Raw genomic sequence first — 17,562 nt, forward strand, 5'->3', positions numbered from 1 at the left:
CTCTGAGTGATAAAATAACGGTTGCCTTCGGCTTTGGTGTTGTTACCCTGTACCACATTCTCTGGCTGGAAACCTCACGTGACGTACTCTCCACGAGAGCCACGACTGCAATTTTGTGCCCTCCTTCTCTCCTTACACACACACACCCTCCTCAATGTATTATAGGCTTATTTGTTACCATATCTAATCATGTTACTGTTTAGTTTGTAGTTGAATGTCAGAAGTTTATTGACTGCATTGTATTGATTATTAATTGATATTACTGCATCAATACACTTTGATATACTTCAAAGAGAAGTGTTTTGGTATTGTTCTGCATGCACCTGTGTCAAGGGATAGCGGGGGATGTCAGTGCTTGGATACAAGCCTTCATTGTTTTCTTTCTGAATGGCGATGTTCTCCGGACGTCGAAGTGAACAATCCTATATTGAGACAATACTGTCTGGTTATTAGTCTGTGATTCCAGGGTGGTGCCCCGTCAACATTAATCCTCATTAATATTCTATTGATTTTGATAATTGATAGTTATCTTTGATGATTGTTGATTTGAAGGATTAATAAACTAATGTTGAATCTAATCAATGTTCTATTGATTGTAATAATGAATAATTATTTTTATAACCAAACCAGCTCGTGAACGAAGCGCCCAACAGAGCGATGTCCAAAACACTTTTTTGTTCAACTGCAACTGATGTCCAGTGACTTTTTGCAGACCCTCTCATTCTTGGATATGATTGTGTGTGTGTGTGTGTGTGTGTGTGTGTGTGTGTGTGCACTCACCTGAGGCCTGCACCTCTGTGACGTACTGCAGCAGCTCCTGTCCCTGGTGTATGACGTGGAAGGTGAGGTTGTTCATGGTGAGAGCTTTATCAGCGTGATGCTGCAGTCTCTGCTCAGCCAACGTCAGATCTTCGGTGTCAAACTCATTCATCTGCTGAGACAGCTCCTCATTCCATGACTCCAGGTCTGAGATCACCTAAACAAACATACAGAACACACATACAACATCATCATGACAGCTCCAAACTAATCCCATATGAAATATAAATGATAAAACAAGACCACTTCCGCTGTCTGTGTGTGTGTGTGAGTTCCCAGTAAGCAGAAAGGGGTTGCAAACTGTTTATTTCCACCATTGTGTTTAAATACAAGAGCAAAAGAGGTTTTTTCATTGACACGCCATGCTAATAACAGTTATTAGAAGAATAGTTCACTCATTATTTTCTCACCCTCAAGTGGTTTAAAATCTGTGTGACTTTCTTTCTTATACAGGAGACATTTTAATAAATATACTGGTCCATCTCTTCAATACAACAGAAGCTGATAGTGACTCACTTTAAAGTCTACAGGACCCAAAAGTACACTCACCTAAAGGATTATTAGGAACACCTGTTCAATTTCTCATTAATGCAATTATCTAATCAACCAATCACATGGCAGTTGCTTCAATGCATTTAGGGGTGTGGTCCTGGTCAAGACAATCTCCTGAACTCCAAACTGAATGTCAGAATGGGAAAGAAAGGTGATTTAAGCAATTTTGAGCGTGGCATGGTTGTTGGTGCCAGACGGGCCGGTCTGAGTATTTCACAATCTGCTCAGTTAATGGGATTTTCACGCACAACCATTTCTAGGGTTTACAAAGAATGGTGTGAAAAGGAAAAACATCCAGTATGCGGCAGTCCTGTGGGCTGAATATGCCTTGTTGATGCTAGAGGTCAGAGGAGAATGGGCCGACTGATTCAAGCTGATAGAAGAGCAACTTTGCCTGAAATAACCACTCCTTACAACCGAGGTATGCAGCAAAGCATTTGTGAAGCCACAACACGCACAACCTTGAGGCGGATGGGCTACAACAGCAGAAGACCCCACCAGGTACCACTCATCTCCACTACAAATAGGAAAAAGAGGCTACAATTTGCAAGAGCTCACCAAAATTGGACAGTTGAAGACTGGAAAAATGTTGCCTGGTCTGATGAGTCTCGATTTCTGTTGAGACATTCAGATGGTAGAGTCAGAATTTGGCGTAAACAGAATGAGAACATGGATCCATCATGCCTTGTTACCACTCTGCAGGCTGGTGGTGGTGGTGGTGTAATGGTGTGGGGGATGTTTGGGGGGAGGCCAATTGGGCATCGTTTAAATGCCACGGCCTACCTGAGCATTGTTTCTGACCATGTCCATCCCTTTAAGGCCACCATGTACCATCCTCTGATGGCTACTTCCAGCAGGATAATGCACCATGTCACAAAGCTCGAATCATTTCAAATTGGTTTCTTGAACATGACAATGAGTTCACTGTACTAAAATGGCCCCCACAGTCACCAGATCTCAACCCAATAGAGCATCTTTGGGATGTGGTGGAACGGGAGCTTCATGCCCTGGATGTGCATCCCACAAACTCCATCAACTGCAAGATGCTATCCTATCAATATGGGCCAACATTTCTAAAGAATGCTTTCAGCACCTTGTTGAATCAATGCCACGTAGAATTAAGGCAGTTCTGAAGGCGAAAGGGGGTCAAACACAGTATTAGTATGGTGTTCCTAATAATCCTTTAGGTGAGTGTATAATAAAAAATAGTCCATGCAGCTAATGCATATTCCAAGTCTTCCAAAGTCATACAACACAAAATTCATATATTTTTCAGTGCAAATCTTGATGTCCGTTTCACGATCATGACAGCTATGAGAAAAGCTGTCAACAGTGTGAAATGCACTTTATTTTCATCCTTACTCCATATAAAGCCTATAAAGCTTATGGATGAACCTACTGATTCTCATTGTGATAACGCACAGTGAATATAGGATATTTTAAGGAAAATAAGCATATATTCCACATACGCGGTCATTGTGTTTAACAGAGTGCAATTTCAGTATAAATCGTTGACATTTTTTAAATGGCATATGAAAATAGGACTAATATTTTTATACAAACAGGTTTTAATGTAAAAATTTAATTAGGTTTCTTACCAGATGTAGCTTTTTTTATTGTTGCCGTTTTCCCCAAAGACAAACTGAGATCGGCACCATGTTGCTTTGACTCTGTGCATCAAAATTTTAACCCTTTAATGACAGCCTAGAATCTCCTGGACTGAGATCAGTCGGTTTAAATAAAATGAAATTATGCATAGGTCTCAGGAGGTTAAAATTCTTAAAATACACTGTAGTTGTTTTATATTTTAAGATGACATTTTAACGTTTCCCACATACACATGCATCTTCATATTTGAGTAAAAAGATAGTGAGCTGTTGGCAAGTTTAAGTCAGGATTGGTCTTAAAATGTAACAGTTACGGTCAGATCGGATCACATGTCTTGCTTATAGGCTGGGTTCCGGTATCAACTTAATGAACATGCAGACCGCTTTCTCTCTCTCTCTTTCTCTCTTACATGCATGCATGCATGCACACACACAGACACACACACATCAACAGAGCGAATCTTTGGTTGTGTACGATAAACATGCTGATATAACCTCAAAAGGCCATTTCACTAACGCATTTCAAGAGAAAACTTAATAACTCCTTCCCGTAATATTCCTACAATCACCTGCAACTGAAGCAGTTCACGGCCATCTTTTGAACATGAAAAAGTAAAGAAATGTATGATTTGCCCTGACAACAGTTGGGTAAAACTAGCAGCAGCATGAATCAGAGAACAAGAGACAACAAGAACAATAACAGGGCACCACACAGAGCATACATTAAAACCTGAACAACCTTCCTCACTGAATTACCCCAAAAAACGACAGAACACACACACACACACACACACACACACACACACACACACACACGCACGCACGTAGGCACGCACGCACACACACACACATACACGCACACATGTTTTATGGGAACTTTCCATAGACATAATGGTTTTTATACTGTACAAACTATATATTCTATCCCCTAAACCTAACCCTCACAAAAAACTTTCTGCATTTTTACATTTTCAAAAAACATAATTTAGTATGATTTATAAGCTGTTTTCCTCATTGGGACAAAATGTTCCCACAAGGTCAAAAATTTCAGGTTTTACTATCCTTATGGGGACATTTGGTCCCCACAAAGTGATAAATACACACACACACACACACACACACACAAACACACACTCGCGTGCACTCACACACACAGGCACACATACATAACAGTACTTCACACCATAAAAATGTAAAGATACTTGAGGAACTCTTTGGGGCTTGTCAGATGACATAACAGCTGAACTGCTAAGCACCCTTCCAGTTCTCTGAGAAACATACTCTTAGTTCCTGCAAGAACTCTAAGGACTGTCATCGGTTCCTTCAGTAACCACATCACAAGGTTTTAACAATCTTTTGTTTGTCAAAAACATGCCATTTATAGTGATAGGTAAATATTAAAAGCATAACAATCCTCTCAATGGATCATTCAAAGATCTGAAGCACTCACTCTGCCCTGTTGTCTGTTTGACAACTCTTCTTTCCCTAATGATCACGACCATCTTTGTCCCAGCTGTCCTGAGTGAAGGGGGAATAAGGACAGAACACAACCGCTTTCTCTGAAGTGCAAATGGAGCCCATGGGAAATCACACACCCTCTGTTGTGCCCTGTGGCACTCCGTCGGCTTGACAGAATGTGCTGACCCGCCCTGCTCTGAGTAATAATTTTAATACAACTACCTCACATCTGATGTAGGAAACACTTGTTGCTCTCACAAACTGTGCTCACCTTCCCTACCAATTGCCACCTTTTACTCAGTGCATACTGAAAATTACACTTGAAATCCGCCTATACTGTACGTGTATGGCTTTGACTTGGAAAACCATATCAAATGGTCCTTTCATCACATTACAAAATTTAATGGATTTAGCAAATGCCATTTCATGTTGACTTTAAAGACCATATGAAATCACTAGATGAGTGCAGGTTTCTTTTTGTTTTTCCTGTGTCAACATGTTTACTACTGAAACATGAATATGGGGATGGACAATTCCTCTTTAAAAAGAAAACATCTAAAAGGTTTTAGTTTACATCACAGCTGTGAACCATGATTTGCTACATGCATTTGCTAGATAGAAGCATGTTCTATTATGGGAAGGGGACACTGGATGAAATAGTGGACACGCTCATAAGTGCAAGATGCATCATGAACATTTCGGTCTGTTTTTCTTGAAATGAACTACTATTGATTTTAAATCAGTTAAAAGTTCACTTTGTAACCTTTTAGGAGTACAATAGCAGACATTGGAATAGCACTCAGCACACAGGAAACTGGACTCACAACTGATTTTAATGCAGGTGATGCATGAGGAACGACACAATATTCTATTACATTTTAGTTATGTAATCTTCTCGTATTGTTAAAATTATGGATAATGATTATTTGTAGCGCAACCTCTGAAAGCATCTAAAAGCATGCTGCCCCTGCACGAGACACTGAAAAACATTGAGACCTGCCATGACATCCATCCAGCGCAAGTTTACATAGGAAAACAATTGAAAAATAGCACGATTAGACACAAAACACGTTCGTGTACCCTAACAGCCCCTAAGACAATGGACAACCACAAGCGGGCCAGTGAAAATGTCAAACGGGTTGGATTTGGCCCACGGGTGAACAGGTGAATAGGCCTGCTCTATTGAATACATATTAAACTTACACAGCACACACACAAAGTGAAGTTGTCAGTTTTCTATTATTTTAAACTATTATTTTATTGATAATTTTCAGAACTGAATGGATTCTAAGTATACTAATAATCTAAAATAAATAAATAAAAAAAATCACCAAGCTCATCACAGGACACTCTGGGATCACCTTCCTGGGAAAGGATACATACGATGCTTCATTTGATATCTTAAGTGGCAGCGTAATTAAGATACCTACCTTTTGGAACAGCCTTAGCATCAGGAGCTCACCTATAATGCCTTAAAATGCCACCTCTGGAGGCAGCTCATTAGGATTTGTAACAGACCCATGGACTAAAAGCCATAAAACTCCAATTTTGACTTCATTGGAACTTCAAGGGTTTTGTATGTGTCCTACAGAACTGTGAAAGTGAAATTGATCAGGTGGAGCTGTCGGCTTCTCAAACACCCTTTTGACAAAAGTATGACTTATTTTCACACATCCAGAGTTACAACCCTCTGTGAATCACAGCACAGACTGCCTCTCTCCAATTCAATCAATGACAGTCATCTTTTAGCCCCTGGTTCTTTTGATCAGATCAAGGAAACATGAGAAAGATGGAAGGGACAAAACAAGGGATGTAGCCTTCTACCTGTGATGAACAACCTATTCACTTTAAAGTCAGTGTAACCATGGAGGCACTATTGGAAATGAAAGATCATAGTGAAAGCTGCAAACTCAGTCTCAAAGCCTTCAGCCTATGGACCAGTCACCATCTAAATAGAGATATAGACTCAAGTTTGAGAGGAGCATGTTCATTAAAACTTGTTATTCTTGAATGCATAGTGGTTAGGCACTGGGTATATCATCTGATAATTCTTCCAGCATTCCTCTAGAACTTCACCTTTATTTCTAATATTTTGTGGTGCTTGCGCTAAGTGGTGCGATTGTGTTAAGGCACAATTATTTTTTATACTTTGGGTTTAGGCATTTGAACACCTAACAATGATTGTTAATCTTCAACATTTATGACCAATATACATTTTAATACAAACTTTAAACGTTAGCTTGACAATGCCTAAATAATCTTCAAGTCTAAAGGGCCTGATGTACAGTAAAAACTTGGGTAGTTTGAAAAAAATGGAGGGATGGATGGATAGATGGATGAATACATGGATAGATGGAAAGATGTTTGAATGATGGATGGAAATATGAATGGATGGAGAGAAGCATGGATGGATGGATGAAAAGATGCATGGATGGATGGAGGGTGCATAAATGGAAGGCTGCATGTATGGAAAGATGTATGGATGTATGGAAAACTGCATGGATGGAATGATGCATGGATGGATGGATGAATTAATAATTGATGGATGCATTGATTGAAGGATGCATGGATGAATGGCTGGATGCATGGATGGAAAGATGCAGGGATGGAAGGATGCATGGTTGGATGGATGGATGCATGGATAGATGAATGCATAGTTGGATGGTTGGATGGACTGATAACGGATGGATGGGTGGATGGAAGGACAGAAAGATAGGTGGACGGATGGATGGACAGATAATGGATGGATAGATAGGCGGATGGATGGACAGACAGAGAGAATGGTTGGAAGGATGCATGGATGGATGGATGGAAAGATTCATGGGTAAATGCATGGATGGTTGAATGCTTCTGTACCTCTTGCCAGATGGCAGGAGGGTGAAGAGTTTTTGTGAGGGGTGTGTGGGGGTCATCCACAATGCTGGTTACTTTGTGGATGCAGCGTTTTATGTAAATGTCTTTGATGGAGGGAAGAGAGACCCCGATGATCTTCTCAGCTGTGCTCTCTATCATCTGCAGGGCTTGCACCGAAACGGTGCAAGTCCCAAACCAGGCAGTGATGCAGCTGCTCAGGATGCTCTCAATAGTCCCTCTATAGAATGTAGTGAGGATGGGGGGTGGGAGATGTGCTTTTCTCAGCCTTCGAAGAAAGTAGAGATGTTGCTGGGCTTTCTTGGTAATAGAGCTGGTGTTGAGGGACCAGGTGAGGTTCTCCGCCAGGTGAACACCAAGGAATTTGGTGCTCTTGACGATATCCACAGAGGAGCCGTCGATGTTCAGCAGAGAGTGTTCACTATGTGCTCTCCTGAAGTCAACAACCATCTCTTTTGTTTGGTCCACATTCAGGGACAGGTTGTTGGCTCTACACCAGTCCGTTAGCCGCTGCACCTCCTCTCTGTATACTGACTCATCGTTCTTGCTGATGAGACCCACCACGGTTGTGTCATCGGCGAACTTGACGATGTGGTTTGAGATGTGCATTGCTGCACAGTCGTGAGTCAGCAGTGGACTGAGCACACAGCCCTGGGGGGCCCCAGTGCTCAGTGTGTTGGTGGTGGAGATGCTGTTACCGATCTGGACTGACTGAAGTCCATGATCCAGTTGCAGAGTGAGGTGTCCAGGCCCAGCAGGATCAGCTTTCCAATCTGGTGCTGAGGAATTATTGTGTTGAATGCTGAGCTGAAGTCTATGAACAGCATTCAAACGTATGAGTCCTTTTTATCTAGGTGGGTGAGGGCCAGATGGAGGGTGGTGGCGATGGCATCGTCTGTTGAACAGTTGTGACGATACGCGAACCGCAGTGGGTCTAGTGAGGGGGGCAGCTGGGTCTTAATGTGCCTCATGACGAGTCTCTCGAAGTACTTCATGATGAAGTATGCATGGACTGATAATGGATAGATGGATGAATGGGTGGATGGATGAATGGAATGATGGATGGACAGAAAGATAGGTGTACGGATGGACTTATAACGGAAGGATAGATAGGCAGACGGACGGACAGACAGATAGGCGAATGGATGAATGGTAGATAGATAGATAGATAGATAGATAGATAGATAGATAGATAGATAGATAGATAGATAGATAGATAGATAGATAGATAGATAGATAGAAGCCAACAGTAGGCTAGCTTTATCAAGTGTAAAGTGTGCACTCACATCAATGGCATCTCGTTCAAAGATCCTGAGCTGGAGGAAGAGCTCTAGTTTGATCTTGCGTTCCTGAAAGAGTTCCTCCATCTGAGCTTGAGCCTCGTCCAGCTGCTGCAGCACACTCTCGATGTGAGCCATAGAGCTGTTATGAGGAGTCTTATTGCTGGAGATCGCAGAGTCCCTGCCATTAGAAAGGATGAAAAAGATTGTGAGTATGAGAGTATTTACATACCCCATACAACTATTATGGAGTGAGACTAGAGCTAACTTAGTCTCGGAAGGTTTGGAGATGAATTAGGTGTTGTGCGACTGTAGCGTGTATTTGGAAATGTACTTAATGGAAATGGATAGTTTCAATTTGTGCTTTAAAATTGTTTTTAGACCTGATGAGAGCAGAATTAGTCGATTTAAATAGACGTATTGCACACATCTGAGTGTGTATTGGCCTGGAATTTATTTTTACAAAAGACTGCATAGTCCCTGTAGACAAAAAACTAAAGATTAGAAGTGTTAGAGAGAGAGCGAATTTGAGCAGTGTAGCTACTGAGGGACATTATAGAAAAACTCAGTTTTACAGATTTATTGACAGAATTGTTGGTGTTTACTGTTAACTGCAGTTTGCTTTTCAAAATATATAAACATGTTTCAGATATATTTCATGATGGATGAGAAGTTATTATTGGAGGTGTTAATCAGGTGTGTTTTTTAAGCTCTGTAATCGATTCTGTTAATCGATTACAATTTTGAACTGATTTAATGACATGACATGCTGATTAATTATTAGAATTAATCCCAATTAATTGCACATATCATTATTTGCTGAGAAAGGCCCTTAAATAAAGATAATTAAATATAATTGACAATAATAATTTAAATCATTTTAAATACTATATAAAATGCAGGGTCTACAATAATTATAATTCAGAGAGAAATATAGTGCATTATTATGGCAGGCAAGTTAAGCATTGATTAGACAAAACTAAAGTGGCTATAGAAGTTAACATATTGTCTTATTGTTAGATTTTTCGTTAATGTCACTGAACAAGGCTATAGTCTTCAGCAATCCATTTTACTTTGAGTTCGTCAAACTGTCTTGCTCTCAAAGGATGCGATTTTGAATTCCATTTGCGCTAGATGCTTTTCACAGGTTTACAGCTACATAAATGCTGCATTTCTAGGATGGTGAGTCAAGTTAAAAGTAGTTGAAACTTTAAAAATCTCCAGATCCCTGTATTCGGTTGTGTTTTGTTCAGCTGTCATCACTTCTTGCTCTCATTCTGTGGCTGAGCTGCTTGTGAGGTTTTCTGAAGGCAACTGCCTCCTTCTGATGCAGCTTGTAAAAACACATATTCTTCAAGCTTGAATTGCTCCTATGGTAGGAAAATATGTATTTTGAAATATGTATTCAGAATTGACATAGGGGTCAGGGGGCATAAAATGTTTTTGTTTTTTGTATAGTCAACCGCTCTAAATTAATGCGTTAAATCAACATCTAGTCAAACTACTTTCTCCTATCCCAGCTTAATATGCAGAGAATTTAAGAAAACCATTGCACACGATGATTCCCGTGAAAAGTGTAAACACTGTGGCACTATCAAACATTGCTGTTAATTTGAGCATTCAGACTAGCCCAACACAGCAACATTGGCTCAACCAATTGCTCAACCTTGTTTGTTCAACCAATAGCTGGATTTTCATCAAACTATTTTTATGCAAATGTTTTATTATCTACAGTATAATGGAAACGCTTTATGTGCATAACCTCTCAAAATTTGCTTAAAATTGTTTGCGCTAGGCAGAGATTTAATTTTCAAGAGTTTCACATTGTTCAAAATGCACAAAAATGTGATGGAAACAGTTTATTCACAAAACGATGACAGATTTTGACCTTCTGAGCATGTTTTATGGGTGTTCGATAGCTGGCTGGCCCACGGAAAGGTCCAACCTTGGAACACAGTTCTTCGAATGAAGTGGGTCCTCACAATCCACCAGAACAGATTTGAGCGCGGGCGCTCCTAAGTATACAGAGGATGGCGGTGTATGCAGTCATTACAGCCCAGAATATACAGAATATAACTCATTCTGCGGCGTCTCCTGGCTAAATAAAATGATGTACGATTGCTTTAATCGTGCAAATACAAGTCTCTTTGAAGCAAGGAAGTCATTCAGCTGCTCCGTCATGACAAGGCGATAATGCACATGACGTAGTGAATTGAAAAGCGAAATTAACCACATTTTCTTTAGTCGAAACGTTAGAAGCACACTTAAAAAATGTTAAAATTTGGATGGAAACCCAGCTAATGGAAGACAAGGGGGGTGATAAGGATTTTTTTTTTTTAAAGCAAATTATATATGCAATTCCATTTGGTGCACTAATGGCGCAACAACTTGTATTAATAAAGATTAGTAAAGAACTCTTTATGGTATAGAGTCTCAGTGGCTGAACAGTTTGGTTGACATTTGGGTCCCATTTGGTCCCCACAATAACGGCAAACTTACAATGGTTTTTGGACCCACAGGAAAAATAGCTTCATATGTACTCAATAATCTCACAAACTGTGTGGGGTCTGTGAGGTTAGAGTGTACAACAGACCTTAACTGGTTGGGCCATTACATAAAACATGTATGTGCTTGTATGTGTGAGTATTTTCATGGCTTTCCACTGAAATGAAGTTCTGAATGATTGACCAGTACCTGAGCTGCTGGATAAGATCCTCCCCTTCTTTAATGACATTGACTGTGACCTGCAGGGTGGTTTGCTGCTGCTGACCAAAGCGTTTGATGAGCTCCTGCACGGCCTCTACTGACTCAGCATAAACATCATCCAACAGCTCCTTCTGAAGCTCCTCCAACCACGTCCACAGCTGCAGATTAATTACATAATTATCAGCCAATCAGATTAGAGACTTGACCATGTTTGGACCAATCAGTGCACTACATAGATTTTCAATCCATTTGATTAGACCTCCACTGACTGCATAGAGTGCATGTTAGAAAAGTGATTTCAAACTTTTGTGCTAAATATACATACAGTGGCCCCATAAAATATTTGGCCACAAAACATTACATGACAAACAGGCAAATGGACTTCGGCTGCCACCAAACTGCTGGTGCTGTTATTACTTGTGTGAGCTCACAGGATTAGTCATCTGCCTGTTTTGGTCTCTCCAGCCACAGCAGGGCATGCCCCGTTCCACAACCCCCTCCTCATCTTTTTCCACCTCCACCTTTATCTACTTTTCTCAACCCTTTATCTTAACTCAACCTTTACAAAACATTCTTCGAAACAGAGATGTCTGTGTAACCCAGCCTGCCTCCGAAAGCAGATGGCTAACATTGCGCCATATGGAGACATTAAAGAGAGCATTGTATGCTTGTATTAAGTATGGCATGAATCATGTATATAGTGTCTAATCATTTTAATTCACTGATTATGAAATATAGATGGACCATGAGGACTGTGTTTATAAGCACAAGAATGGTAAATATTTGAGGACCCCAAAAAGTTAGTGGTTAATATGTACAGTATGGAGCTCAGTGTCATGTGAAAATGAGGATGAGGCCAACTAGATCATATTCTAATTAACTTTAGATCTTTTGACACTTAGAGGGTGGACAGGAAATTATCAGGCAGAGAAAATAGGTTCTAGGCAAATTGCAGGCCAGAATCAAACCTTCATCATGTGCATGAGCACACCAGGTCAACATATCTGGAGCAATTGGGCTTACCGCAGTCTTACCTCTTTGCTATGAGTGTGGAAGGCCACAGACATGTCGAGCAGGACTTTGCGTTGCTCAACGCGTCTAACAAAGTCCTGGATGCGGTCTTCCAGTTGGTGGGCAGCCTGGTAGATCTCTTCAGGGTCACACTCACCCGTCTGTGCTAGCTGCTCCGCCGCCTCCAAGAGTTTGTCAGCGTTGGTGTAGGTGTTCTAAAAGACATAATAAATTGACAACAGATAGACAAATGAACAGTAGCCAAAGTGATGCCAGATAGCCAAGTCTTACTCTTCCTTCCTACCTGAGCCACTTCTTCAAAGTCCTCATGACGTTTCTGCAGCGCTCGGGCCCTGTGCAGAGACTTCCCCACCCCTGTGTGCTTACTGAGGAATGCCTCACCATGATTCTCAATCCAATCTAGAACCTGGAAGCGAAGACATTCACCAACCATTTAACACTAAGTGAGGAACAAGACCAAAAAAACTTTACCCATGATCCTAAAATAACTCATGAGACATGTGAGCTGAGGGTTGAGTTTAAATGCAGATGTGAAAATACAACTGTTAGGAAATTGTTACATCGGTGAAGCTATAATACATTTCAGGAATATTTTGACTTAATTTCTATGACTTTTCAAGTCATTTGTAACTAGTGAATAAGGTTTTTCATTATAAATGCAAAAAGATGGCTCTAACAGAGAGCAATTTTAGCCTCAGCTTGAGCCATCTTTTATATATTAGTTAGCCATCACTAGAAATACTAGAAATATGTATTGTCACTACACACATTATCTGGGTTTTATAAGATTTTATTAATTTCCAAGGCCTTGACATCATACATTTAAAATAAATGACCAGAACACCATATACTGTTTACAACCCCAATTCTGAAAAAGATGGGACAGTATGAAAAATGCTAATAAAAGCAAAAATGTGTGATTTGTAAAATATATTCACCCTTTGCCATATTGAAAAGCACTATAACAACAAATTATATTATGTTTTACCTTGTGAATTTCATTGTATTCTTTTTTTTTAATGAATAGTAATTTCAAATCAGATGATTGTAATACACTCCTAAAAGTAGGGACAGTAAAGTATTTACTACTGTGAAACATCACCATTTGTTCTAATAACACTTATTAATCATTTAGGAAAACAGTTTGTTAGTTTAAAAAGTGGAATTTACCCCATTCTTCCATTATTCAGGTCCATTATCTTCAGCAACACAATTGTACGGGGTCTTTGTTGCCATATTGTGTGCTTCATAATGCACCACACATTCTCAATTGGAGATGGTCAGGACTGCATGCAGGCCAATCTAGCACCTGCACTCTCTGCTTATTTGGCCAGTATATGGTTTGAAGTTGTCCTGCTGAAAATACAGGATGGTAGTATATGCTGCTCCAAAATGTTTACATATCTGTCTGCATTAATGGTGCCTTCACAGATGTGCAAGTTACCCTTTTGGACCTGATAACAGCTTGGATTGTCCTTTTCCTCTTTGGCCTGGAGAACACGACGGCTGTGTTTTTCAAAAACTATTTGAAATGTGGACTCATCAGACCATAAAACACAGTTCCACTGTTCTACTTTCCATCTAAGATGAGACCGAGCCCAGAGAAGTCGGCAGTGCTTCTGGACAGTGTTGATGTACTGCTTCTTCTTTGCATAGTAAACTCTTAACTTGCATCTGTGGATGCAGCAGCGAGTGGTGTTGACTAACAATGGTTTACTAAAGTTATCCCAAGCCCGTGTTCATGAAATCCATCACAGATGAATGCTGTTATTTAAGACAGTGACGTCTGAGGGATCAGAGATCACACACATTCAGAAGTGGTTTTCGTCTTGCACTTTACACACTGAGATTTGACCAGATTCCTTGAATCTTTTAACTATATTGTGCACTGTAGAGGGTGAAATGCCCAAAATCCTTCCAATTTGTCTTTGGGGAACATTGTTCTCAAAGTGCTGGATTATTTGCAGAAGCATCTGTTGGCAAATTGACAAGTCTTGAATGATCCTTGCTCTTGAAGGTCTAGGCTGTATTTGGAGTCTCCCTATATACTATGACACGATTGGCTCACCTGTTTAACATCTCCTGTTCCACATCGCCTTGTTATTTTAAATCATAAAATTGTTATTGGTCTTTAATTGCCCCTGTCCCAACTTTTTTGGAGCATGTTGCAATCATCTGATTTGAAATGACTGTACATTAAAAAACATCATATATTGTGTAGTTGTAGTGTTTTCAATTTAGCAAATGGTGAATATAATTTACAAATCACTCCTTTTTGTTTTTATTAGCATTTTTCATACTGTCCCAACTTTTTCAGAATTGCGGTTGTATATATTGCTTATATACAGTACATATATACTTTAAATATGTGTTGTGACACATTCCTCCCATAACCATCTTTAACATTTTCTGTTACTTGTGCCACAGTAGACCTTCTTTCATTTTGGATAAGACGGGATAGCCTTCATTGTCCTTGCACCTCGATGAGCATTGGGCAACCAACACCCTGTTGCTGGTTTGTGGTTTGTGCCTCCTCGGACCACTGTCAGTAGGTACAAACCACTGCTGACTGGGAGCACCCCACAAACCTTGCCATTTCAGAGTTGTTCTGACCCAGTCGTCTGACCATAACAATGTGGCCCTTGTCAAAGTCACTCAGGTCTTTATTCCTGCCCATTTCTCCTGCATTCAACATGTTGACTATGAGAATTGTTTCGCTTACCATCTAATAAATTTCTAGTCAATTAAATATATTAGAGCAGGGTTTAACTAGAAAAATGTATTCACTGTAAATTTCCATGACTTTTTATTATGTTATTACAGTCCATGAATTTTTAAAGGCCTGAAAATGTAACATTGTACATTTTTCCATGATGAAACCATCAAACAGAATCTTTCAGACATCTTGTTTAATTTCTTGGTTACACTTTACAACTAGGTTCCATTCGTTAACATTAGTTAATGCATTAGGTAACAATGAACAATATATTTATAACAGTATTTAGAAATCTTTGTTAATGTTAGTTAATAAAAATACAATTGTTCATTGTAAGTTCCTGTTAGTTCAAAGTGCATTAATGTTAACATACACAACTTTTGAATTTAAAAATATATTACTATACACTGGCGGCCAAATGTTTGGAATAATGTACAGATTTGCTCTTATGGAAATAAATTGGTAGGCCTACTTTTATTCACCAAAGTGGCATTCAACCAATCACAAAGTATAGTCAGAACAATAATAACCTGAAAAATTACAATTTGAAAAAAATAAAAATAAAACAATGTTCAGAACTCCTTAAACTACTTCAAAGTTTTCTCATCCAAAAAATCCTCCACATGCAGCAATGACAGCTTTGCAGATCCTTGGCATTCTAGCGGTCAGTTTGTCCAGATACTCAGGAGACATTTCACCCCACACTTCCTGTAGCACTTGCCGTAGATGTGGCTGTCTTGTCGGGCACTTCTCACGCACCTTACAGTCTAGATGATCCCACAAAAGCTAAATGGGGTTAAAATCCATAACACTCTTTTCCAATTATCTGTTGTCCAATGTCTGTGTTTCTTTGCCCCTCTAAACTTTTCTTTTTGTGTTTCTGTTTCAAAAGTGGCTTTTCTTTGCAATTCTTCCCATAAGTCCTGCACCCCTGAGTCTTCTCTTTACTGTTGTACATGAAACTGGTGTTGAGTGGGTAGAATTCAATGAAGCTGTCAGCGGAGGACATGTGAGGTGTCTATTTCTCAAACTAGAGACTCTGATGTACTTGTCCTCTTGTTTAGTTGTACATCTGACCTTCCACATCTCTTTCTGTCCTTGTTACAGCCAGTTGTGCTTTGACTTTGAAGACTGTAGTGTACACCTTTGTATGAAATCTTCAGTTTTGTACAACCTTCATTCCTCAAAACAATGATTGACTGACGAGTTTCTAGAGAAAGCTTTTTCATTTTTGCCATTTTTGACCTAATATATTGACCTTAAGACATGCCAGTCTGTTGCATACTGTGGCTACTCAAAAACAAACACAAAGACAATGTTAAGCTTCATTTAATGAACCAAATAGCGTTCAAGTGTGTTTGATATAATGGCAAGTGATTTTCTAGCACCAAATTAGTAATTTAGCATGATTACTCAAAGATAAGGTGTTGGAGTGATGGCTGCTGGAAATGGGGCCTGTCTAAATATGATAAAATATGACTTTTTTCAAATAGTGATGTGCTGTTTTTTTACATCAGTAATGTCCTGACTATACTTTGTGATCAGTTGAATGCCATTTGGTGAAATAAAGTACCAATTTCCTTCCGAAACTGCAAAATCTGTCAATTATTCCAAACTATTGGATGCCAGTGTGTTAAAAATTATTATTAACCAAGAACAATAAATACAGAACAAATATAGTTCATTTTTAGTTCATGTTAACTAATGTAAGCAAATGGAACATTATTGTAAAATGTTACCAGTTTCTTTTTAATGACAGTGGAGGCTAATACGTTTATTCTCAAAAAAAGAAAAGAAAAAAGACAAAATGATAACCTTTCAAAACATTTTATAATATGTTCAGATAAATTCATTTCACCACAACACAAAATCCCTGTGAAGGGAAAAAAATTGAAAGCTGAAAAATATTTGCTTTATATATTGATTTAAATGGTTTTAACTATTGTATATATGGTTATTTATATACAGTATGTATATAAAACAGGTTTTGTAACGGTTTCTCCTGTTTATCAACTGGTGGAGTATGAACCTTGCAACGCCAAGGTTGTGGATTCTATTCACAGGGAAGACACAAACTGCTCAAATTTAAAATTAGTTAGTTCAACTTCAGTTTAATACCACCAGGGGGCAACTGAAAACAGCGGGAGTCACTGCGACATCTCAACACCTCTATAAACATTAGCACCATGAAGGCAGTGAGGTCATCCTGCAGATTAAGAGCAACACTCTCATGTCTGCTCTGCTGGCATCCTTATTATGTTTATATATATATATATATATATATATATATATATATATATATATATATATATATATTTGACTATTGGGAGTAGTATCTGTGGCTTTTTGCAACATGTATGCAGTATTTTACTCATAATAATAGCGTATTTTAAGAAACAATGCAAGATTGTTGCAAACAACTGTTTGACAGGTATACCCCCCCCCCCGTCTGTCTCCATCCCATCCAATGGAATAGACTGACTGAATTTATTCCACTGGACAAAAATGAGATGTTATCATT

General features: G+C 39.2%; 1 protein-coding gene across 1 annotated transcript in view; it reads right to left on the reverse strand.

The window, feature by feature from the left end:
* Positions 1-17,562, reverse strand: part of triob (trio Rho guanine nucleotide exchange factor b) — a 168,925-nt gene that overhangs the window by 69,244 nt on the left and 82,119 nt on the right. Inside the window, exons 10-14 of the mRNA XM_052143761.1 lie at positions 12,609-12,731; positions 12,328-12,519; positions 11,282-11,451; positions 8,594-8,768; positions 781-976 (exon numbers count right to left, since the gene is read on the reverse strand). Of these exons, the coding sequence (XP_051999721.1) occupies positions 781-976; positions 8,594-8,768; positions 11,282-11,451; positions 12,328-12,519; positions 12,609-12,731 (856 nt within the window). The remainder of the gene's footprint in view (positions 1-780; positions 977-8,593; positions 8,769-11,281; positions 11,452-12,327; positions 12,520-12,608; positions 12,732-17,562) is intronic.

Source organism: Xyrauchen texanus, chromosome 15 (assembly GCF_025860055.1).
Source record: "Xyrauchen texanus isolate HMW12.3.18 chromosome 15, RBS_HiC_50CHRs, whole genome shotgun sequence".
NCBI classification, from domain to species: domain Eukaryota; kingdom Metazoa; phylum Chordata; class Actinopteri; order Cypriniformes; family Catostomidae; genus Xyrauchen; species Xyrauchen texanus.